This window comes from Palaemon carinicauda, chromosome 45, assembly GCF_036898095.1.
Source record: "Palaemon carinicauda isolate YSFRI2023 chromosome 45, ASM3689809v2, whole genome shotgun sequence".
Classification (NCBI taxonomy): Eukaryota; Metazoa; Arthropoda; class Malacostraca; order Decapoda; family Palaemonidae; genus Palaemon; species Palaemon carinicauda.
Window position 1 is genome coordinate 35,401,910 of NC_090769.1, and position 24,978 is coordinate 35,426,887.

At 34.2% G+C, this 24,978-nt stretch overlaps 1 protein-coding gene across 1 annotated transcript in view; it reads right to left on the bottom strand.

Annotated features, from left to right (window-relative positions):
• Positions 1-24,978, bottom strand: part of LOC137634906 (microtubule-actin cross-linking factor 1-like) — a 1,614,628-nt gene that overhangs the window by 1,476,981 nt on the left and 112,669 nt on the right. Inside the window, exons 11-22 of the mRNA XM_068367453.1 lie at positions 23,052-23,143; positions 22,683-22,829; positions 22,106-22,288; positions 21,657-21,806; positions 20,330-20,515; positions 17,266-17,426; positions 16,965-17,121; positions 15,358-15,509; positions 13,132-13,342; positions 8,572-8,746; positions 8,217-8,356; positions 5,202-5,408 (exon numbers count right to left, since the gene is read on the bottom strand). Of these exons, the coding sequence (XP_068223554.1) occupies positions 5,202-5,408; positions 8,217-8,356; positions 8,572-8,746; positions 13,132-13,342; positions 15,358-15,509; positions 16,965-17,121; positions 17,266-17,426; positions 20,330-20,515; positions 21,657-21,806; positions 22,106-22,288; positions 22,683-22,829; positions 23,052-23,143 (1,961 nt within the window). The remainder of the gene's footprint in view (positions 1-5,201; positions 5,409-8,216; positions 8,357-8,571; positions 8,747-13,131; positions 13,343-15,357; positions 15,510-16,964; positions 17,122-17,265; positions 17,427-20,329; positions 20,516-21,656; positions 21,807-22,105; positions 22,289-22,682; positions 22,830-23,051; positions 23,144-24,978) is intronic.

A 24,978-nucleotide genomic window follows, 5' to 3' on the forward strand; every position in this document is an offset into this window, starting at 1 on the left:
AACCCTAAAAGGAAGAGACACAGGGTCTCTTTGCCCTGACACTCCAGGCAAACCCGCCAACCCAGATCTAAAGAGTCGCCAAGGTAGAAGTCATGGAAGACTGCGAGCTCCGAAAGAGGGTAGGCTATATCGTTACTAATGAACAAGGTAACTCCGTTGGGAATGTAAAATAAATAGATCGAGAATAAATGTTTAAATCGATCAATCACAAAGGAAATAAAATGAAAATCCCAAAAGATTATATCCGAAGTTATAATTATAGATAGTAACGACAGGGGCACCTACAGTGTCCCATAGTAGGGTAGTAACCCAAAAAGATCCGGGTGTTCTGAATTCTTAAAATAGACCGATATGAAACCGGGACAAAAGGCTATGAACAAAATTTCGGACCGGTATAGTAACCGGGGAGAAAACTTTTCATAAATTAACTGACATTGTCAAAATAATTCCATAAAAGGTGAAGATTATCAATGAAATAATATTGTCATAGCGAGAAATATACTATCCCGTCGGTACCGGGGAAGTATAGAATAACATAAAGATACATAAGTATCACATAGCAGGTCAGTAACCAAAAGAGATCCGGATGCTCCGAATTCTTGAATTAGACCAATATGAAATTGGGATAAAAGGCTATGAACAAAATTTCGGATCGGTGCAGTAACCGGGGAAAAACTTATCATAAATTAACTGACTTTGTTAAAACAATTCCATAATAAGTTAAGATTATCAATGAAAAAATATTGTCATAGCGAGAAATATACTATCCCGTTGCTACTTGGGAAGTATAGAATAAAATAAAGATACGTGAGTGTCCCATAATAGGTTAGTAACCTAAAAGGATCCGGGTGTTCCGGGTTCTTAAAGTAAACCGATATGCCGGGACAAAAGGCATGAACAACTCTAGGACCGGTTTAGTAACCGGGGAAAAACTTATAAATAAACTGACATTGTTAAAACAATTCCGTAATAAGTTAAGGTTATCAATGAAATAATATTGTCATAGCTTGAAATACACTATCCCGTCGCTACTTGGGAAGTATAGAATAAAATACAGATACATGAGTATCCCATAATAGGTTAATAACCTAAAAGATCCGGGTGTTCCGGATTCTTAAAACAGACCGATATGAAATCGGGACAAAAGGCTATGAACCAAATTTCGGACCGGTATAGTAACCGGGGAAAAAATTATCAAAAATTAACTGACATTGTTGAAACAATTCCGTAATAAGTTAAGATTATCAATGAAATAATATTGTCATAGCGAGGAATATACCATCCCGTCATTACCAGGGAGGTATAAAATAAAAAAGGGTTTATAATAACATGCTACCTTATAATAACATGTTCCCTGTTAAACAATTCCGTAATTAGATATGATCATTCAATGAAATAATGTTGTCATAGTAGGAGATATACTATCCCGTTGTTACTGGGGAAGTATAGGATAAAAATGTTATAATAGCATGTTATAATAACATGCTACCTGTTGGCTCCGGGGAGACAACTATGAGAGACCCCGGGGTCGTAACATGCCTCCGGGGTAGGGGGAGTCAAAGGGGAGGGAGGAAGGGGTTCAATGACTCCCCGCCAGCCACAAGAACCCAAATGAACACCGCCAATAAATAATATAACAACAAATATTCGCTCCTCCGTGATACACCACGAACAAAAGTTTCTACATTATAGTAGAAACTCAAATAATACAGTACATAACGAAACATAACCACGTTCCCCCAGCCGACCGATGGCCAGTCAGAGCGGCGGGGAAAGAGGGCTACGACAAGGCATGAGAATGAATGTACTAAACTGAAACCCCGGTGGATGTTCTCGGTACCAACTATAGTGAGTCATAAGGTATCCCAGGAAGGGATGGTGTGAGGGGGGGAGGAGGTGGTGGCAAGGCTGAGGCACGAGAAGGAATTCGATCCGTAATGCCAAACCGCCCACGCAACCGGGAGGAATCCCTGAATGGGGATAATGGGGGGGAAAGGAGGCAACGAGAACTAACCAATGAGAGGGCAGGAGGCGATCACGTGGGCATGAGGGAGGACAGGAGTACCAACCTGACCGCTGGAACCACATAAGTAAAACGGAATGATCATAAACGGAATAAGCAATAAAATAGTGTACAATAATGTTAAATGATGTAACACATTGAACTGGTTTATAGGCATGCGTAACTTAAAATAAAATTAGTAAGAGAAGGACGCAAGGGAATGGCAGGGGGATAATAGCTGGCAGCCCTCCAGAGCGGGAGGAGTCGCGCTGGACAGGGATACCAACATAACATCTACCTCGGGTAGATGCCGAACGGTAGGAAACAAATAAAATAACAACTGCCCCGCGAGAGTCCCACTCAAACTAAGCGATAACTAGACGGTAATCGCAATAATTATTAATAAGATCAATATATAATATCAATAATATAATAATATACTGTAAACACTTAATGCGGTAGCGAAACCAACTAGGCCATGCCCGAAGGCAGGCTTGCCAACCGAGTTCAAAACTATGATACGTAGTATATCATCAAAACATCAAAATAATATCCAAAGCACAATGATGAGGTGTAATCGATGAGAAAAACCTCCAAAATAAGGTTCGAAACAAAAAACAATCAGTATGGAAGACCAATTGCAATACGTTAAGAACGAGCGAAGGCGGTAGCAAGCCAGCAAGGGAGCCGCAAGCGGTCCGACAAGAGGAAAAAATAAAACCTCGAATAAAATTAAAATTAATGGCAATGCTACCCCCAAAAGCTCAAAACTCATAGATTTGGCACTTAACTTAGATATGGGGACCAGGGAATCCGCCATCGGCAAAAAGAAATGAGATATGAACGAAAAAAACAAAGAGAAAAATATACAAACGTTCATAGAAGATGTGCTATAAAGGAGTGTCGTCACTGGCGTGGGTTGGGTTAGTGGTAGTAGTGTTGATCGGCACCTCGCTGTGGCGGGGATTTTGAAGAGGAGATATCTAAATAGTGCGAGACCTCTGGTTGTGAATTATCACGCCCCAGTATTTTATACCGACACCTTATATAGGTGAGCGAGCTGGGTTCAACCTGGCATTCCTATGCTTTTTTTCTCTGGTAATATATAGCAATTATATTCCTTAGAAATAGTGCTCTAGGAGTATTTCACTGGGCGGCACAGCTCGGAGCCCAGAAATACCCTCTTTACGCCGGTTCGACAAACGTCAGTTCTGACTTCACGTAACTCATCCTTAAATACAGTATTAACTATGGAAATAAAATCACACTTACTTCGTTTTACAAAGCCTTATGTTGGTTTTATGTAAAAAAAAAAAAAATAACAGTTAATTACCATACTGTAGAGTACTGCAGACACGTGGAAGCTCATTAATTTAATCGCCTGTTTTTTTATAAAATGATAGCAGGTTTCAAGTATTTTAGGGGGTTTGGTACTATGTGTATAGGGAACATTAAGTTACTTTAAAATGTGAAAAACCAAATCAAGTTGAAAATTTACTTATATTGGATCGCTTGAAACCAATTAACATGTATGACTGAGTATTACTGCACACACTTTAGCAACGGAGTCTTGAGAGTGATGGGCTTTAATGCTCTTAATGTATTTAGCTTTCTTTTCTTTTTAATATAAGAGTATCACTGTCTTTTCTTGTAGATGTTAATTCTGATATTACCTGCCCAGCTTAATATTGAAATTTAATATTTCTATACTGTACTCACCTACAATTCTTGCTCCTTCCTTCTTGAAGCTGGATAAATGTTAATGTCTACACTTACATAAAAAAATTTCCCATTTTCTTTCACTGTAATAGCATTGCCCCTCTAGTGGAGTAGTGAGATTACAGTAAGGCCTCTATATAGGAAACTAATTGGTTCAGGAGTGGCTTTCGTTTTGTGATTTTTATCATATGATGAGTCACGTTTTACATGTAAATCACTTAATTCCTTCCAAGCCCTACAAAAACACTGCATTAAATTTCATAATAAAGCTGTAACCACATTGAAATTCATTTGAATCATTCAATATACCTAACATAACTGTTAAAATATGTAAATGAAATAGTTATTAAAACATGATGCAATAAATGGAAAACAATACAATACATAAAGTTCAACACTGTATATATAAAATATAAAGTACCATATGTACTGTACTATTATTATAGTTATCCTTACTATAGAAAGGAATGTTTTCTATCATGCATAAACACCCCGTTTTCCTCAACTCACGTATATTTCTAACAGTAGCATTCTATTGTAATGCAATTAATATTCATTGGTGATACATCAATAAATAACCTTGATGTTTTTGTTATAACTCTTATATTTAAGCTATTTAATCGTAATACCAGCAAGATGCATTGATTTTAATATGTACGTGAACTTACTTTGTAGAATGAATAAACTTTAATTGTTCAGTTTTCTTAACTGTTATTTATTAACCAAAATGAAAGAAAAATATATGGCAAATATTTTGATATGCATGGTAGCATTGTGCGTATGTACACAATACAGTACTGTACAATACTGTTCATTGTGTTTTTTAATCTAAAAATATACTTATTGATATAGAATTAATTGTAAATAAATAATCCTAACATTAAAAGGAAAAAATATGTGGCAATCTGTTATCTATTTACTGAAATGAAAGAAAAAGATATTGCTAATGTGTTTGATATATGTAGTATAATTGTGGGTTCGTACTTACAATACAGTTCTGTTAATAGTGTTTTTATATCTAAAAATGTACTTATTGATATAAAACTAATGAAATTAATTTCAAATAATCATGGTATTGAAAGGAAAAAATGTTATAAGTTATTTATATACCAAAATGAAAGGAAAATATATCGCTAATGTGTTTGATATGCGTAGTAGCATTGTGCATTCGTACATACAGTACAGTTCTGTTCATTGTGTTATCTTTATGTGGATTGTTCAAGATATTTATTGTTGGTTGATAAAGATCCGCATACAGTACTCTTTGTATCATAAGTCAAGGGAGCGGTGTGATTTGAAAAATCGATAAGATGAATAGGAGGACTTACAAGTCCCTCTTATAGAACAATATGTTCACCTTGAGGCCAACCAATTGCATGTGAAATATTCCAAAACTAAGCGTTATGGAAATTTTTTGGAGAAGGAGCACTTAACCTACTAATTTAACCATCTTTCCTCAATTAAAAATGTTAAAACTTACCTTTTGACTTTTAGCTAATGCTTCTTTCAAGGACTTATTCTGAACTCGAGCCTGTTCAGTGACTGTATTCCATCGACCTGTAAGCTCTTCCAGCTGACTTTTGACCATGGTTTTAAGTTCTATATTACCTTCTTCCAAAAGCTGTTTCCCAGTTGTTGAAATATTATTAAAGTTATTTTGTAAGGTTGCAATGTCATCTTGAAGGGCCTGTAAAAAAATTCACATAATTCATAGCTGAAGATACAAAAGCAAAACTAATAAATCTTAATAATACAATTTCTTATTTCTATACTCACCTGACATTCATATTACTACTTCTCCAATAACTTGGTTTAATTGACATTTACCTGTAAACTTTTGGAAAATTAAAAAGTTGTCCTATTTTCTTGCCCTTCATTAAACACATTCCCTTAGTAAGAAATGAATATTCTAGTAGTAAGTGGTAATGGACATGCCAGTGTCTCTGTCTGGTATTTCAGATTCAAAGTTGAAATTATCCCTCTTGATACCATGAGGTAGTGAGGAAGAGGGTGAGTATAGAAATAAGAAATTCTATTATTAAACTTCTGATTACTTCCAAGAACCTCCCCTGATGTTTATCGTGCCAACTCCTACCCTCTGATATGGGGTAGAATATTAGTCATGAAAAGAGATGGGATAAATCTAAAAGTAATATACCATAATTAGAGATTTACTAACGTGGTCTAGATTACTTTTAACAAACCATTTCAAAATATGGTTTGCAATATGGGACTCTAGATTGTTTACTCGAGCTATTTAAAATACTGGACGGTAGCTTGTATCTAAATGATAGTTCTTGATCTCAATGATACTTTTGATTGATACTAAATCGATCTTAAATTAAAACTTTATCTACTCGTGGATAAGAGTTATAATTTAACTGAACTCACGATAATTTATACTATGGCTCTGCAGCCACTACCGGACCTAAAACGTAAACTTTCCTTAAGTGGAACAGGATTCTTTAAAATGTTTAGTGAAAACCAATTTGGTTTCTACATAATTTAAGGGAAAGTACTGTAGATGCACTACTAAAATCGTGCACCTTCATTTTCAAGCCATTTATTATATTTGGATCTAATTATTTGTGGGACTGAACTTGAAATAAACTGTATGAATTATATAGCATTTTTAGTCATAGAATGATCAGCGATTTTAAACCCATAAAAAAATTAGTAACTCTACCACTAATACTTGAATATCTGTTCAAATAATACTGAACAACTCCTACCGGACAAAGAACCCTGTTTCCTGCTAAAATACTTTCATCCAATTTTAGAGAAGGGATGTGAAAAAAAATTGAGGCAAACTCTTAGCTTTAAAGTGATTTTTTGGCTCTGAAGGAAAAAAGACAGGGCAATATTCTCGTGTTCGCAAAGGTTACTTTAACAGATACTGTTTTTATCCCACTTATTTGTTTAGCTGAAGCTAATGCCAACAAGAAAGGAGTATTTGATGTGAGATCTTTAATAGAAAGGTTTCAACTGTTCAAAATTCAGATCCTTTAAATACTGTAAAACCATATTAAGATTCCAGAAAATTTACCTTAATACTGGAGGTCTTTCAATACTCAACAATATAATACAATAGCATTAATACCTGGAAGGGACAGATCTAATAACTGATGTTTGAACACAGAATTAAGCAGTTTTGGACACAGCTTTCACCGATGGCCAATTGTTTGGGCATTGCTTGTGTGTCCAGCTTTGGCTACAAATTGTTGCCAAAACTTAACAGTACATTTCCTTGCTAATCTTTCCTCCATAGCAAAAATTGCTTTAATAATAAATTAATACTTAAGTCAAAATCTAATTATGTCTCATGTAACAGTCAAGGCAATTGTTTACTATCATACTTAAATTGAATACAGTATAAGGAAAACCGCTATGTTATCCAAATCTATTTTTAATGAAATCACAGCGGTTTTTGGTCGGTTGTTTATAGAAGTATGAATTACTAATAATAAAATAATACACAAGTCACAATCTAATTATGTTTCATGTAACAATTAAGGCAATTGTTTACTATCATACTTGAGTTGAATATAAGGAAAACCGCTGTGTTATCAAAATCTATTGTTAGTATAAACACAGCGTTTTTTGGTCAGTTGTTTATAGAAATATAGGTTACTAATGATTTAAATACTACATAACTCACACTCTAATTATGTCTCTTGTAACAATCAAGGTAATTGTTTACTATCATATTTAAGTTGAATATAAGGAAAACCGCTGTTATCCAAATCTATTGTTAATAAAAACACAGTGTTTTTTGGTCGGTTGTTTATGGAAGTATGCATTACTAACGATACTTCTATTATTCTCTTTTGTTCTTTTAACTTATTGAACTAGAACTTAGGCTAAGAGATAGAGGAAAGTTGTTATTTCAATATAATTTGGCATCAAAAATAAACTCTTATGATTCACAAGATACAAGACAAAATCATTTTTTATGGGTGAAAAGGTTATGATTACTCAATATGCGAGATCGCAGGCTATATAAGAATATCCAGTAATTATATTTTTCCCTTCTTTAATTGTTTTAAGCAATTGATATGGTTTTCCTTTATGACTACTGTATCTGTGAATTATTTGTGGTCACATGGGTGATATAATAGGATGTTTAAATAAAGTTTTAAGGCCTTTTAAGGGGGTTTAACAGCATTTTATATCCCCCTGTAACAGCAAAGTCCTGAGGGTGCCAGTTAAAAGGACTTGTACCATACTTATTGTACAGTATATTACAGTTATTTGAAGACAATTGGAGATATATTACTAAATTAATAATAATAAAAAAAATACAGTATAGAGTACAGTAGTGAATAATAATGCAGATGGCAATTTTTATTGAGGAATAACTGAGGTAGAACTAGAGAGAATGGAGAAAGCTGGTCAAAGCTTCAAAACCAGATACTATTTTTTAAAGTTACAAAACAAGAAACTGTATTCACAAAAATTTATACAAGGAGTACTTGTCACAAACTTCCCAACTTACATTTGACTGTTCAAGCTGAGCCTCCAAAGTTTCTATATCACCAAGAGCTGCTTCTTCTGCTTGCAAAAAGACATCCACTTCCGCTAGCCAAGATTTCAGCCCAGTTACTTCATCATTGTACTGCTTCTGTCTTTCGATCACTGTAAAATTCAAAATGTTGAACACTATAGTAATTCAAGAAAATAATTAGCAAAGAAAAAGAGGAAGAAAACAAGTGCTATTTGTCATGAGAAATGGTTATATTAAATGATAAGAAAAACATTAAAAACAGCAAAAAAAAATTGATAAAAAGATGAAAATCTATTAATCATAGTCATTATTACAGTAATTTATTGTTATGAAGTAGAATGCTTACATTTCTCAATAGTTTTAATGCGAGATCTGAGATCACTGGTTGTAAGTTCCCACTGATTGTTGAGTTTCGTAACACTATCTATAACGTCTGGATGATTCTCTTTTGATACAGTGTTACAAGCATCATTAATATATGCCATATTTCCTTGTTCTGTATCCACCTTTTGGCAGAGGTCCTGGAAAAAATGAACAAAAACCATCAAAAACAGTATTTTGAATGTATAAATACAATATTTTCTTCATTATTATTATAATTACTAGTATTTCATTACCATTACTGTTATTTTTTGTTACTTTATAGAGTATCCACTACATTACATTACTACATTTAACTGTATATATATATCTTAACAGTATATATATATATATATATATATATATATATATATATATATATATATATATATATATATATATATATATATATATATATATATCCATCCATATACCAAGGCACTTCCCCCAATGTTGGGGGATAGCCGACACCAACAATGAAACAAAACAAAAAGGGGACCTCTACTCTCTATGTTCCTTCAGCCTAATCAGGGACTCAACCGAGTTCAGCTGGTACTGCTAGGGTGCCACAGCCCAACCTCCCACATTTCCACCACAGATGAAGCTTCATAATGCTGACTCCCCTACTGCTGCTACCTCCGCGGTCATCTAAGGCACCGGAGGAAGCAGCAGGGCCTACTGGAACTGCGTCAAAATCGCTCGCCATTCATTCCTATTTCTAGCACGCTCTCTTGCCTCTCTCACATCTATCCTCCTATCACCCAGAGCTTTCTTCACACCATCCATCCACCCAAACCTTGGCCTTCCTCTTGTACTTCTCCCATCAACTCTTGCATTCATCACCTTCTTTAGCAGACAACCATTTTCCATTCTCTCAACATGGCCAAACCACCTCAACACATTCATATCCACTCTAGCCACTAACTCATTTCTTACACCCGTTCTCTCCCTCACCACTTCGTTCCTAACCCTATCTACTCGAGATACACCAGCCATACTCCTTAGACACTTCATCTCAAACACATTCAATTTCTGTCTCTCCATCACTTTCATTCCCCACGACTCCGATCCATACATCACAGTTGGTACAATCACTTTCTCATATAGAACTCTCTTTACATTCATGCCCAACCCTCTATTTTTTACTACTCCCTTAACTGCCCCCAACACTTTGCAACCTTCATTCACTCTCTGACGTACATCTGCTTCCACTCCACCATTTGCTGCAACAATAGACCCCAAGTACTTAAACTGATCCACCTCCTCAAGTAACTCTCCATTCAACATGACATTCAACCTTGCACCACCTTCCCTTCTCGTACATCTCATAACCTTACTCTTACCCACATTAACTCTCAACTTCCTTCTCTCACACACCCTTCCAAATTCTGTTACTAGTCGGTCAAGCTTCTCTTCTGTGTCTGCTACCAGTACAGTATCATCCGCAAACAACAACTGATTTACCTCCCATTCATGGTCATTCTCACCTACCAGTTTTAATCCTCGTCCAAGCACTCGAGCATTCACCTCTCTCACCACTCCATCAACATACAAGTTAAACAACCACGGCGACATCACACATCCCTGTCTCAGCCCCACTCTCACCGGAAACCAATCACTCACTTCATTTCCTATTCTAACACATGCTTTACTACCTTTGTATAAACTTTTCACTGCTTGCAACAACCTTCCACCAACTCCATATAACCTCATCACATTCCACATTGCTTCCCTATCAACTCTATCATATGCTTTCTCCAGATCCATAAACGCAACATACACCTCCTTACCTTTTGCTAAATATTTCTCGCATATCTGCCTAACTGTAAAAATCTGCTTCATACAACCCCTACCTCTTCTAAAACCACCCTGTACTTCCAAAATTGCATTCTCTGTTTTATCCTTAATCCTATTAATCAATACTCTACCATACACTTTTCCAACTACACTCAACAAACTAATACCTCTTGAATTACAACACTCATGCACATCTCCCTTACCCTTATATAGTGGTACAATACATGCACAAACCCAATCTACTGGTACCATTGACAACACAAAACACATATTAAACAATCTCACCAACCATTCAAGTACAGTCACACCCCCTTCCTTCAACATCTCAGCTTTCACACCGTCCATACCAGATGCTTTTCCTACTCTCGTTTCATCTAGTGCTCTCCTCACTTCATCTATTGTTATCTCTCTCTCATTCTCATCTCCCATCACTGGCACCTCAACACCTGGAACAGCAATTATATCTGCCTCCCTATTATCCTCAACATTCAGCAAACTTTCAAAATATTCCGCCCACCTTTTCCTTGCCTCCTCTCCTTTTAACAACCTTCCATTTCCATCTTTCACTGTCTCTTCAATTCTTGCGCCAGCCTTCCTTACTCTCTTCACTTCTTTCCAAAACTTCTTATTCTCTTCATATGACTGACCCAATCCCTGACCCCACCTCAGGTCAGCTGCCCTCTTTGCCTCACGTACCTTGCGCTTTACTTCCACCTTTTTCTCTCTATATTTTTCATACTTCTCTATACTATTACTCTGCAGCCATTCTTCAAAAGCCCTCTTTTTCTCTTCCACTTTCACCTTCACTCCTTCATTCCACCATTCACTGCCCTTCCTCATGCTGCCTCCAACAACCTTCTTGCCACATACATCACTTGCAATCCCAACAAAATTTTCTTTTACTAACTTCCACTCCTCCTCTAAATTACCAGTTTCTCTTACTCTCATCTCATCATATGCCATTTTCAACCTTTCCTGATATTTACTTTTTACCCCCGGTTTTATTAGCTCTTCAATCCTCACTACCTCCCTTTTACATCCACCTACTCTATTCCCCCACTCTTTTGCTACAACTAATTTTCCTTCCACCAAAAAATGATCAGACATACCGTTAGCCATACCCCTAAACACGTGCACGTCTTTCAATCTTCCAAACATTCTTTTATATATATATATATATATATATATATATATATATATTTCGTTTAATTTTATTAAATTATTTCTGTTTAGTTTGTACTCTCTTGTCCCTGTTCCTATAATTCTGTGTTCTTTTGCAAGAATTCTGAACTGAGGAGATGGTGGTCTAAGTGACTTCCCTTCCATTACCATATTGTTATTTTTGAGACACCACACCTGACAATGTGTATCCTAGTATTTAGGAAGCTGATGACAATAAGATAGAAATCTTGCCAAAGACTAGGGGTAAAGGGTAAGAAATAAAAGTCTAATTACAGTGATAGAGTGGTTAATAAGCCTTTATAAATTACTAAAAGTAAAGTTGACACTAAGAATATAAAGGTGAATTTTGATGCAAGTGAAATTGAAATAGAGAAAACTTTGTCAGAGATTAAAGGTAAAGAGTGCTATAAGAAATACGAATGAAATTCTGATTATAGCTGTATATAAAAGTAAACAACACGGGTGATAGGTTGAATAAGGTACAGTATACTGTACTTGCAGTACAGATATTGTTCGGTCCTTAAAGATTGTGATGTTTTTGTGAAAAACAATGCAGTTATATTTTGGGGGGATTTATGTTGAGTATGGTATTTGTTACTGGAATAGAACTCTACATGGAGAGAAAACAATATTGTGGTTTTATGAGAAAAAATAGTATTGCATTATGATACATGATATAGTTATATTTGATTATATTTGTTTGTGTTTATTTTAATTAGGCAAGCAATCTAATGTTAAGTTTAATGAATTAAGAATTAGTATTATGGTAGTTTAGTTGGTTTAGGTAAATATTACATTTCATTTTATAATTTTGACTGAGTACAATATTATATTTCCATTGTAATATAAGTGAGTATTTAATGGCATAGATTTATTGATAAAAAGAGAAGTTTAGGATTTAGATTAATATTTCAGACAAAACTTTGAATGTATGTTATTGTATATACGGTATGTATGTAGATAGTGAATAACATAAAATATAAGTATAAGTAGAAGTGTGTTTGATTCTGGTCCATAGTAACCCCAAAGCCCACAACAACACTAAGATCAAACCATGACTCTTCTATTGAAAGACAAGGACCTAGACATCCACTGAACAGACTATAAACAAAATTAAAACTTGAACACTACAGTAATGAACTTAGTTTCCACCTTCTTTTGTGGCCTCTGCTGTCTTGGCTGGTCACTACTTTGCCTTACTTCTGATTAGTTCTTGGTTTGACCCCAATGTGAGGTAAAAATCTATATCTACTGTGCATTAATTCTGATAATTATCATTATATTACTACTACTACAGTATCTATCAAAATATGAAAACGTATAGTTCCACTTACTAAACTAGTAAGTTTGCAAAACTTAGACTCTTCATATTGCAAATAAGAAAAAGCCGAGCAAAATTAAATGCAATATTGATTAAGTACAGTAATCCTATTTCCAAACTAACTATATTTGTTTAGTCACATAATAAATAAGTTCTTTTATTTTCTTAGATAATACAGAACAAATTTTTTGAAAACTAAATTTTGTCAGCATAGCCAAAATGGTTAAAATAACTCAAATACTGTACCTTAAACTTCTCTAAAGTATCCTGCATCTGAGGGAGTGTTGCAACTACACATTCTGAGGCTATGGCAGTTTCTAAACTGCAAAGCCACTCTCTTGATGCATCAATTGCCTTCAGAAGAGATTCAGGTGGAATTGCGGATGTCTTTTGAGTTACAGAGGCAGGTTTAACCTCCTCTGCTTTCTGTGTTAATGTGTCTTTACACTCCAATAACCTGTAATAAAAGTTAAGGATATATATAACAGATCATACAAGGAAACCTGACAACATTTTTATTATTAACATTTTAAAAAATTTTCCTAATTTCAAATGAAAGTGAATTGCAGAGAAAAAATCATAGTCACCATCATGACATAGATATTCTTGTTTGATGAAGATCCTAAAATACTTCAAGGACAAAAACTAAAGAAAAAGTCCTAATTTCTACCAAAATACTTAATGACCTAATGCCACCCTGAAATTTGCATGGGTTTTGGCCTCGCAAAGTGTGCAATGTGTTGTAGCAAGACATGATATTTCAGTGGTACGCAGAGTAAAGTATTCTTTGAGCCCTGTTCGCACACACTGCTCATAAGCTTAGCACTATCTACACACAATGCAGCCAAAAATGGGTCATACATCATCCATATACCAAGGCACTTCCCCCAATTTTGAGGGGTAGCCGACATCAAACAAATGAAACAGAAAAGGGGACCTCTCCTCTCTACGTTCCTCCCAGCCTGACAAGGGACTCAACCGAGTTTGGCTGGTACTGCTAGGGGTGCCACAGCCCACCCTCCCACATTATCCACCACAGATGAAGCTTCATGACGCTGAATCCCCTACTGCTCCTACCTCCACGGTCTTTCAAGGCACTTAGATGAGATGCATATTATTCCAGTGGGGGATTTGGGAGTGGTATACAACTACTGAGCAACAACATTAGGACTCAAGGATAGAGGTTCGAGGATCTGTAAGCAATGTTCCTAAGGTACAGAAGGGCAATTGTAGTCCAAAACCTTCAGACCCGACATTTAGCACCAAGTATGTCAACTGGTAAACTAGAAGGCTGCTGACAAGGCTAGGCTTGTGAGTTCTTCCTTGAGATGGCAGAGGTCCGCAATAACCAAAGTCTCATGGACAGGCAAGCAGCCTCACCAAGCCAAAAGGAAAAGTGTCTGGACACCACCTTTTTGTTCCTGCTAGAGATAAGCTGCGACACTCGTGCATGAGGTATCAAATCCTCCCTATGTAGCACTGTAAGGCCATCCCTTGACATCAGGCATCTTCAAATCGACTCTCACAGAGAGATAACATCAAGAACATCCCAAAGTGGTGCTCGAGACAGACTGGTATTGAGTCTTCGTCAAAAAGTCTGTGAGACAACGAAGGTGACAGAACCCCCATCACTCAACTTTCAGCATAAATAGCCTGAAACTCTCCTACTATCTTGCAGATGGAGAGAAGAGAGTGTCTTGATGGAAAGACTCCAACAATGCCCTCCTGAGGTTAGCAGGAGGTGCGTGCGCAAGTGACCTAAGAACAAGGACCATCCCTCCCCAGGTCCCAAGTACTGTAGTAGCTCACAGAAAATGAGATCCAAACCTAATAAAAGGCTTGAAAGTAAAGGTACTGTACATTGTAGTGTAACTACTTCCCTTAAATTTTGTAGAATCCTTTTTTTAGAAAGAGTGTTAGCAGCAGCTCATTATCATCCAAGTCGGTTTTTGCTAAACATTATCCTAAATAACTTTGGTTTGCTTATGAAGATTATTAGACTCTAGGTCTCATTGTGGTTGCAGAGCCGTAGTCTAATTAACATTGAGTTCAGTTAATTTATAATTCTCTTATCTGTAAGAATATAGGGTATTCATTTAAAAATCAATTTGGTACCATTCAAAAGTATCATTTAGATCAAGAACTATCTTTTAGAGACAAGTTACAGGCCGGTATTTTAAATAGTTTTAGGCAAACATTCTGTAGTCCTGTATTTCAAATGTATTTTGAAATGGGTTCTTAAAAGTAACCTAGACCAGGTTAGTAAATCTTAATCTTGGTACATTTCTTTTAATTGAATTCATCCTCTCTCTTTCCTTTTCCTTCACTGGTACCTTACCTCCAGCAGTGTGTGGGAGTCAGCATTATGAACATCAGGGGAGATTTCTATTTCAATAAAAACATGAACCTCAAACAATTCAAGCTATATAAAAAAAAAAAACAAGAAAAACTAAAGATTATATTTTGAAATACCTTTGTACAAGAACCTCCCATTTTGTTAGGAAAATCTTTATTTGCTCAATTATTATTTGAGTTTCCTGGGTCCACTTCACTTCCAGAGATTCTGCTGTTGTCATTAGGGCCCTAATTTCTTCTTCCTGGCTTTTCATGGCCCCGAGTTTACTCTGGCAAAAAGAAATGATTTAACTATAAATCAACTAAAAGGATAACAGATAAAAATAAAACGAAAAGCCTAGTAATTGTACTTTTGATGAAGCCCCTTACATGGCAATTTAACGGTGTAATTCCTACATGATTTGCTTTGATATATGGCATTTGGGACACATGGACAGGCACTAGGACATGACACTACTACATTGTATGTATGTATGTATGTATGTATGTATGTATGTAGCTATCTATCTATCTATCTATATATACTGTATATATATATACATATATATATATTATATATATATAATATATATATACATATACATATATATATATATATATATATATATACATATATATATATATATATATATATATATATATATATATATATATATATATATATAGTATAAATTTGCATGTAATCTAACATGAACATGCAAGAGTAGCAATCATTATAAGAAGCCAATTATAAATGTTTCCACAGAAAACTATATATATATATATATATATATATATATAATATATATATATATATATATATATATATATATATATATATGTATATATATAGTATAAATTTGCATGTAATCTAACATGAACATGCAAGAGTAGCAATCATTATAAGAAGCCAATTATAAATGTTTCCACAGAAAACTGTACCCCACGTTTATTTACAATAATAGGAAAAATTAAATCCATAAGTCATACCATTGACATTTCTATTTTACAATGCCTCTATGTAAAAAAAACTTAAGAACATATATTATTTTAAAAAGTTAACAGCAATGAAAGAAAGTAGTGGAAAATATATTTATAGTGCTGCATACAATGTTGATGAAATTATCCATACTAAATTGAAGCATAACTACTGGCTCCATTTATTTATGAAAATCAATCCAGACAGATGTTATAGACATATATCAATTTAAGCAGGTAAATCTGACAAATAAGTTTTAGATTTCAGTTCCTTTCAATGACGTGGCATTTTCTAGTACTGAAATAATATCTTCAGGTTATGACCCATCATAAACTCCTTCAACCCATATTATCTTTTTATGAATGAGTTTCCTCTACTCTCCCCAGTTTTTATGTTTCCAAACCAATTTCCTGTTTATCATATGTTTTCATTTAGGATTTTGCTTTCTCAAAGTTCATTTATGCCCTCCTATGAGTTTAAGGGTTTAAAGATCAAAGAAATCCAAGGTAGCACACACAAGGTAGAGGCAAGTGCAACAATTTGTGTTTGTAAAATCAACAAACTGGTTATGATAAGGAAGACTGATGAGCTAGGGAATCAGCCTTGATTTAGCAATTGAAATATGAACTTGACAAAAACCTAAATCATATTTTTGTCTTTCCTGAAGTTACCCATACTGATAAAAATATACTGTATGCACATGAAACCAAGTAAAAGCTTGAAACCCTGGTTTGTACGTTCCTCTCAACAAAATACTGTTACTTACCTGGCACTCTTCCAACTGCAGTTTTATTTCATTTGGTTCCTTTTCATTTATATTTCCCACATCATCACACCAACTAAGGAATTCTTGGTATTGGACTTCCAAATTACTCAAGTCTGTTGAGATCTTATTTTTATGGGTTATGTAAGTTACTCGCATTCTGAAAAAAAAATTATCTTCATCAATAAAGAATTTATAAAAGGAAATGATTCTCATAACACCACTAAAAAAGGAACACTGCAAAGGCTATAACATGAAATAATAATGAGAATCCTAAATGCCGAGTTTTTATTTTTTGACTTACCTAATTTCTACTAACATCTCAACAAGGGCCTCCCAACGTGTAGTAATTCCTACAACCTGTTTTTCACTTTCTTGGGAGGATTCTCCTATTGTTGATGTTTCTGATATTGCAGACTGTCCAAGGCTGACCACCTTGTAATATTCCTCTTTTTGAGTCTCCATCTGCAATAAATGAATTTTTTTTCAACCATAAAAATTAAAATACCATATTACCATATAACAAACATTTCATAAAATTAAATCCAGTACCAACCAATTCATATAAACCTTGAAGCCATGGTCATGGGTTTCTTTTATACATCATGGATATTTGCTTCAGCAATACTTAAAAACACCCAACTTGTCAACCATGAATATTTTTTCTGTATAATAGCCTTCATCTACGAAAATGTCTCCTAATTTTTTTTGCCAAAATGACAGCACTCAGTACCTATTGTTTTGTACTTTTTATCAGGCTTTTGGTGGTAGTCTGATTCTATTAAGTTTTTAGTTTAATATCGAAAGTATGTTTTCTGAAACAATACTTTATGTTGTCTGTAATAAGACCCATATGTCTAAGTTTGACTCCCACAAGATATGCTTTGCTTGTTGAAGTAAATTGTGTACATTTCAGGATACATACAATGAGTAGGGATATCCCAAATCAAACATGAACATCAAGGGAGGTTCACAGAAATATTCGATTATTTCTCTACCCACCTGATGTTCATGTACATGGCCACCTTCCTCCTCATTGACTAATGATGTCAAGAGGATACACATTTAGTTTTGACTTCATGGATTAAAATACAAAGGATCTGTGGAGTATCCAAGGTGAGGTTATCATTATCAACTGCCAGATTGTCTGAATTTTGTACTACAGACTTATGCCTATTGAAAGGGAAAAAAGGAGAATTTTTAGTTTAATGGTAAATTTTGGTATTAAACCAGGCTTCAAGAGAGAAGCACTATGAACATCAGATGTATTGCAATAATAACTTTTATTATTAAAACTATGTTGTTCCTTGATAACCAATTTTCAATGCCAAGAAATACTTTAATCAAAAGTCTCTCTACATATTTTTCCATTCTTTCCCTAAATATAGAGTGGAAGGAAGTACACGTACTCAGGAATATGTTTTGGTCTAATAGACGTCGTCAAGTGAAGAAGTGTTTCGCGGAGTTCTGTTGAATTCTCCGCCTGAGCTGTGTTTTAGCTTATATTTCTCATTTGTGAAATATTTGAAAACTACTAGTTAACTTCATGGAGAGACTAAAGTGAAAAGTAGAAATATACCATGGCTGATTGCCCCTAATGTGGATCTGAGACTTGAAAAGGTGGATAGGATGTGAATGTAAAAGCTTCTACCACAGGAAGTTGTTGTTGTTATGGTTGTTGTTGTTGTTGTAACTACAACCCTAGTTGGAACAGCAGCATGCTATAAGCCCAAGGGCTCCAACGGGGAAAATAGCCCAGTGAGGAAAGAAAGTAAGGTAAAACGACAAGAAAAGTTCAAGAACAATAATAACATTCAAATAAACCTTTCCCAAATAAATGATAAAATCTTAAAAATAACAAGAGGATAAAAACTTCAAAATAACAAGAAGAAAAGAAACAAGATGGAAGAGTGTGCTCAATTGTACCCTCAAACAAGAGATCTCTAACCCAAGACAGAGGAAGACAATGGTACTGAGGCTAGTGCACTACCCAAGACTATTATTATTATCCGAAAAATTGAAGATATGGCTTTAAAGAGGAAATTGAAGACTTGCTTGTTCTGTGAGTGCTTTGATATAGATGATTCAACAATAAACGAGCAATATGCAGTATGAAATGTTGAATGCTTTCGAATATGATAAAATGACTGTGGAGGTCCTGTAAAGTAGGGTTCCCCTGCTGTATAGGACCAGAAATACAGCTCTTAAAGTAAAGTAAAAAAGTAAGTACGGAGTAATTAAATAGATTAATTCCCTTATGTCAATGCAAAGAATCTCTTTAGTGAACTCAAGATAATTCACAGCTCTAAGTAAAAGAATGCGATATTCTTTCTCAGAAAGAATTTAATTATAGATGCTAACTATAAATTAGAAGTCTATTCTTCCTTAACTCAACTTTAGAATGAATGCTTTCAGAGTTAGACCTATAGCTTTATCTTTCCCTGCTAAAGGTAATGAGTGCAGGCCAATGGAGGTGTAACTCAACCTTTGCTTCCGCTTACTTGACAGAAGTTCAAGTTGTGTATGCTGTAGCTCATGTGGTTTGTTAGGTCTCCTTATTGCAGCAGGGAACACTCTAGATTAGTAAAATAATCTCTGAATTTCTTTATATTTTGTTATGTTGTGGAGTTAGGGGGTGAAGTAAGGTGCTTTAGGAAGGTGCCTTGCCTTCTTCAGAGACATCTAATGACTAGCCCTCAATTAGTTTCATGTTACTGGTAGCCCTTTTTGGTGGGGTAATACTTATTCCTTTATTCATTATCAGATGAAGTGGGCCACACTAATACCAAATACAAAGAAATCTTTTAACACTCCTCTGATTCCAGCCATGAAAAAAATCATTGTCAGGCTCACGACTTTTGTTAACATTTCATAGCGTAACTAAAAAGGAATAAAACTAGAAAGAAATTGAAAATTGCATTAGAAGGCTGAATAACATATTGAGATAGCACTTATGGTTACATTGGAGACTCAGATTGTTAATACATCAAATGGGTCAAAAGATAAGAAATACTGTATTCTAAAATACTACCCATTACTATACATATTACCCACACAAGAAAATTATCTGGATTTGTAAGTAGAACTACACCTCTATTGAAACCAGAAATGACAAAAAAAACTGAAAAAGCAATAAGGTAAATAAATTATCCAAGCCCTATTATTGCCATACACCACCAACCACATAATCTCAACACTCCACTAGAGGGGCAATGTTATTACAGTGAAAGAAAATTGAATTTTTTTTAGATTTTAAGGTAAACGTTGACATTTAACCTGTTTTGAGAAGGAAGCAATATGAAAGCCAGGGGAGGTTCATATAAATAATATATAACATTATATAAAACTGCTCATTATACATTACCCACCTCACTTTCTAACTGTTGTACCAATTGCATAAGCTGTTCTAAAGAAAGTTCTTCAATTGGTTTGGGTTTAGTTTTCTTCTCTATCATGTCCATCCACCCACCCAACTGATGTAATGCAACAGAGAAGTCCTCCTGGCAGCTTCCCTCAAGTTTCTGACGCTTCACACCACTGTCTTCAACTTCAACCTGTTATCAATGATATACAAAAGAAAATATAATAATGCCTTTTTGATAACAAAACAATGATGTCTATGTATACAAATTTATCATACAGTAATAATTTTTATCAAAGTCCCTGTGCAGCACATTTTAAACAAAAACATTCCATCACAGAAGTAAATTTCACCTTCACATCAATAAATTAAACGAATTAACTTACACGTTAATTGAGGTGGCTAGGTAATTTTTTTTAAATAGAACTAATAGCTTCAGATGGAAAAGAAAACCAATTAAAATTTACCAAAATCTTGCTCTTTCAAAGTAAGAAATTTCCTTCAAGTAGGGTATACATTTCCTCATTTAATATGATGTTTGCTTTAGAATTCTATCTTTCTTCAAACCTCACATTTTTAACATTTTGTTCATACCAAGCTTTGTACTACTGTACTCTGGAATTTTCCCTTATCACACTATTTCCATGTGCTTTGAATGTTCCTTTTACTGTTTTTCCTTGACCTTGCCTTCTTGTTTCACATACTACAAGAAATGCAAACAGACAGCAACAGAATTAGGATACAACCCTAACAGGTAACTCTTTTACTTCTGAGTTTTTCAACTATGTCTGTATTTGTTGGAAACATCTTTTTTTTTCTTAATGCACAGAATAATATCCTGTTATATGTCCAGAGGTACGATTATGTTACAGTACATTACACTTACAATGATCCAACTCTAGCTAATTCACTAGCTTCTAGCTTTCTAGAAATCATATACCCTCTAATTTAAAAGGGTCACCTTCAAACAACAACAGAATACCCAATTAGATATAGACTCATCAATTCAGAATGTGGCATTATACAGAAAGAGGGCAACAAATTACTGTAGGAATATAAGCCTACTTGAAAGATATCTCTCACCCTTTGACAGAATATAATTTTTTTCTTGGTAAATTAATACTTACTTGACCATTCATAAGAAATATGACAGGTGCTAGTAATACAATAATTTGTAACTTAACAAAAATAATATCTATTTTTATATTCACTAAGTCTATAAGCAATAATAAAAAGGCTTTCACAATTGAAAATTTAGGATGCTGCTTTCTCAAATATAGAAATAATGACTATACAGTATATAAAATACAAGAATGAAAAGTCAAACTCCTTACTGTTTCTGTTGTAACAACCTTCGTGGTTATGATCTTGGTGACAACTGTACCGCCTTCATTAGTTATGGTAGTAGTGCTGGAGCTTACAATATCTGTGGAGTCTTTACCTGGGATAACTACCTTTGAAATGTCAATACCACTTGCTGCAAGCTACAAATAAAATATAAATAGAGAAATTTTATAAAAACTATTAAAATACAGTATACCTAATTCAATTATAAAAACTTTATAAAAATTGTAGAGTACTATACCATAAGAAGATTGGAAATATATAATAAAATAAAAAAAACTTACACTAATCAAACTATACTTTTTTAGATATTCCTTATCAAAAGGAACAGAATTTCACTAACATACTGGACTATCATATACTGTAAATGGTTACAGAAAAATTGACCAAATGCTGTAGCATAAAACATTTACATCTAAATTCCATTAATCACACTTACTCTCTGAGTTTGGGCTTCAATGATACTGACAAGAATATCCATCCGATCTTGAATATTTTCTAGCTCAACAGAAATTTTCTCATGTATGTCAGATTCTGGAGGCAAATGACTTGAAACATTAGCACTGTGTTCTTGAAGGTGTCCTAAACAACGCTGTTGTACTTCCAGCTCTGCCTGTAGTACCTACAGTATTCAAATAATATGATCAGGACTCTGTGATCAAAATTAATTAAAAGTTCAGGAAGATGAAAGATTTAAGGTAAAATTCCTCCAACCTAATATTACAAAAGATATTCATACTGTGAAATAAGTTGAATTAATGCATATAAATTTTTAAATGTTCCTTGTGTTCCAAAAAAAGAGCAAATTATTTTCAGATGTTTTATTTCTATTATCTTTATAAGAAAATCATTATAGAATTTAAAAGATCTTGTGACTACCAAGTACCTTAATAAAACCATTAAGTTCTGTTTTGAAACTTTCATGAAGTTTCCCTACTCAATAACACAAATGTATATACAGTATATATACATAAGGATAAAGTAATTGCTGTCTTTATAGTTATCATCTTTCTTACCTGTAGCATACTGGCTTGTTGTAGTATGTGTTCTTGTTCTGTGGACGGATTACTTTCAACTTGTCGAAGTAAACTCTCCTTCTCATCCATCCATTGTCGCATTTTAACAATACCTTGATCTAGAGCTTTCCAATAGACCGAAAGATTCTGAAAACAATATTTCAAAATTCAGGAACACAAATATTTCCTTGAATACTGCATTTGATTAAAATCATAAAAAAAATACAATTAAATTAGGAATTTATTAAAAAAAGCTTTATACAAATTGTTCTTGATGAAATATCTAAATACTTATTTTCTTTATCAACATGAAACTGACTTGGACATATAGCATACAGTAAGTTATAAAGGAGATTAAACTTAATTCACCTGAAGCATACTCCACCGGGATTCTGTCCACTTGCATATATGTGCCCATCTTTCACCCAATGCATTTAATTCATCTTCTAAAGAAGAATAAGCTGAAAGGAAAAAAATAATTATTATAAGATGCACTGCTTAATTCCATTAATAAAATACTGTATTCTATAATCTCAAATGATCTTAACTTTTATGAAATATATAGCAAAATTCATATGAAAACTGTACTATTTTAACTCGCAAAGGAACTTCAATAACACTATATAATAAAACAATGCAATGACTTATATACAAATTCAGTTATTACTACCTAACAAAAAGAAAAATAGGAAACAAGTTTTCACTTTCTGCGAAATCCATACGTAAATTTTGGAAGTCACATTACTTAAACTCACTAAACTAAAAAAGATATTCAAAGAAATTTTATTCTTCATAGACACAGATTATAGCCTTAGACAGTTCTATGATTTGGTTTAGAGTAATGTAGTGTACCCACAAACTGTATAGCTAATGAAGACTGCTACTTAGGTAGGAGGTCACTAGAGTAGATTTTGGTTCCCTAATGGTATGACAGCACCTGATGAAAGGTATGAAGTATCTTGACACGGGAAATGGCAAATAAGATAAACAAGGTGTGGTTGGCTGTCGAAGAAAAATTCAAACCACGAATAATTTCAAAATATCTATCTGAGAAAAGGTACATAAAGAAGAGAAGTGATCAGTTAAGATGGATAAAAATGAAAGGAAACAGAGAATGAAAAGTAGGGTGGATGGTACACAACTAACCCCTCAGCAAACACTGAGGGCCAAAAGAAGCATTTTGAAGTGACATGGCCATACAAAGAAAAGTACTACAGTAGAGTATAAGCAGCTACGACTCAAACCTCATGTAAAATATGTTTAGAATGATATCCTTTTCTAAAGGATTGAACGCTTCTCGAAACAAGAAGGTATAAAGTTCTAGGAGATCCCACAATGGCTCAATGAAATGAGGATATAGTAAAGGAATTTTGTAGTAAATATGTCCTTTTCTACATTTATGACAGGCATTAGTAACCTACAATGTCAGACCTTTAGAATATGTTAAAATAATATCTGCATGTCCAGGTCCACTGAACTTCATATTGATGTTGGGGAAAATTTTCCTTGGCACCACTTTTGGCAGTTGGTTACATGTGTTGAAGTAATGTATGAAATATGGGACACAAGACCCAGTGCTAGAGTCACAGAGGAAAATCAGTACCTTCGTAACAAATAAATTAATAAATGAAAATAAAAAAAATTTAAACACACACGAGAATATACTAATGCATAAAACTATGCATATAGCTCATTGACATGCAGAAGATGTGACTTTTACATCAATTCCATCTCCTGAATGTAAACCAATAGTTGTTGCTTAATTCCTTAATAGAGATCTCGCTAAAATTTGTGAATGATGCAAATCATAGGGCAAGAAGTTGATCTCTACCAAACTCAAAGAATGATTGTAAGAAGGCCAAGGGCAGTGGCTACTTAACATCAAGATCTTTGCATTGACAATCTCTCTTTAACTATATGCAACTCATTTAAAGTTCTAGGTGTAATTCTTGATTGCAAGTTTACTTTTGAGAAGCACATACAGTCTCTTTCATCTTTTACTGCACAAAACATGGCTTATGAAGTCTTAAGATCTTCAGTGATCAATCGATCCTTAGGCAATGTTTTAATTCTTCCATTCTACATTGTTTTTATTATTGTTCTCCTATGTGGTCTTCAACTCCTGACTCTTATTTTAATTTGTTAAACATAAATTTGTAGTCTATTAAATTCCTTATTCCTGATCTGAATTTTAATTTCAGGCACCATCATTCAGTGAGTTCTTTGTGCATGTCGCATAAGATTTTTCATAATTCTAACCATTATTTACATTCAAATCTTTCCAGACAGTATAATC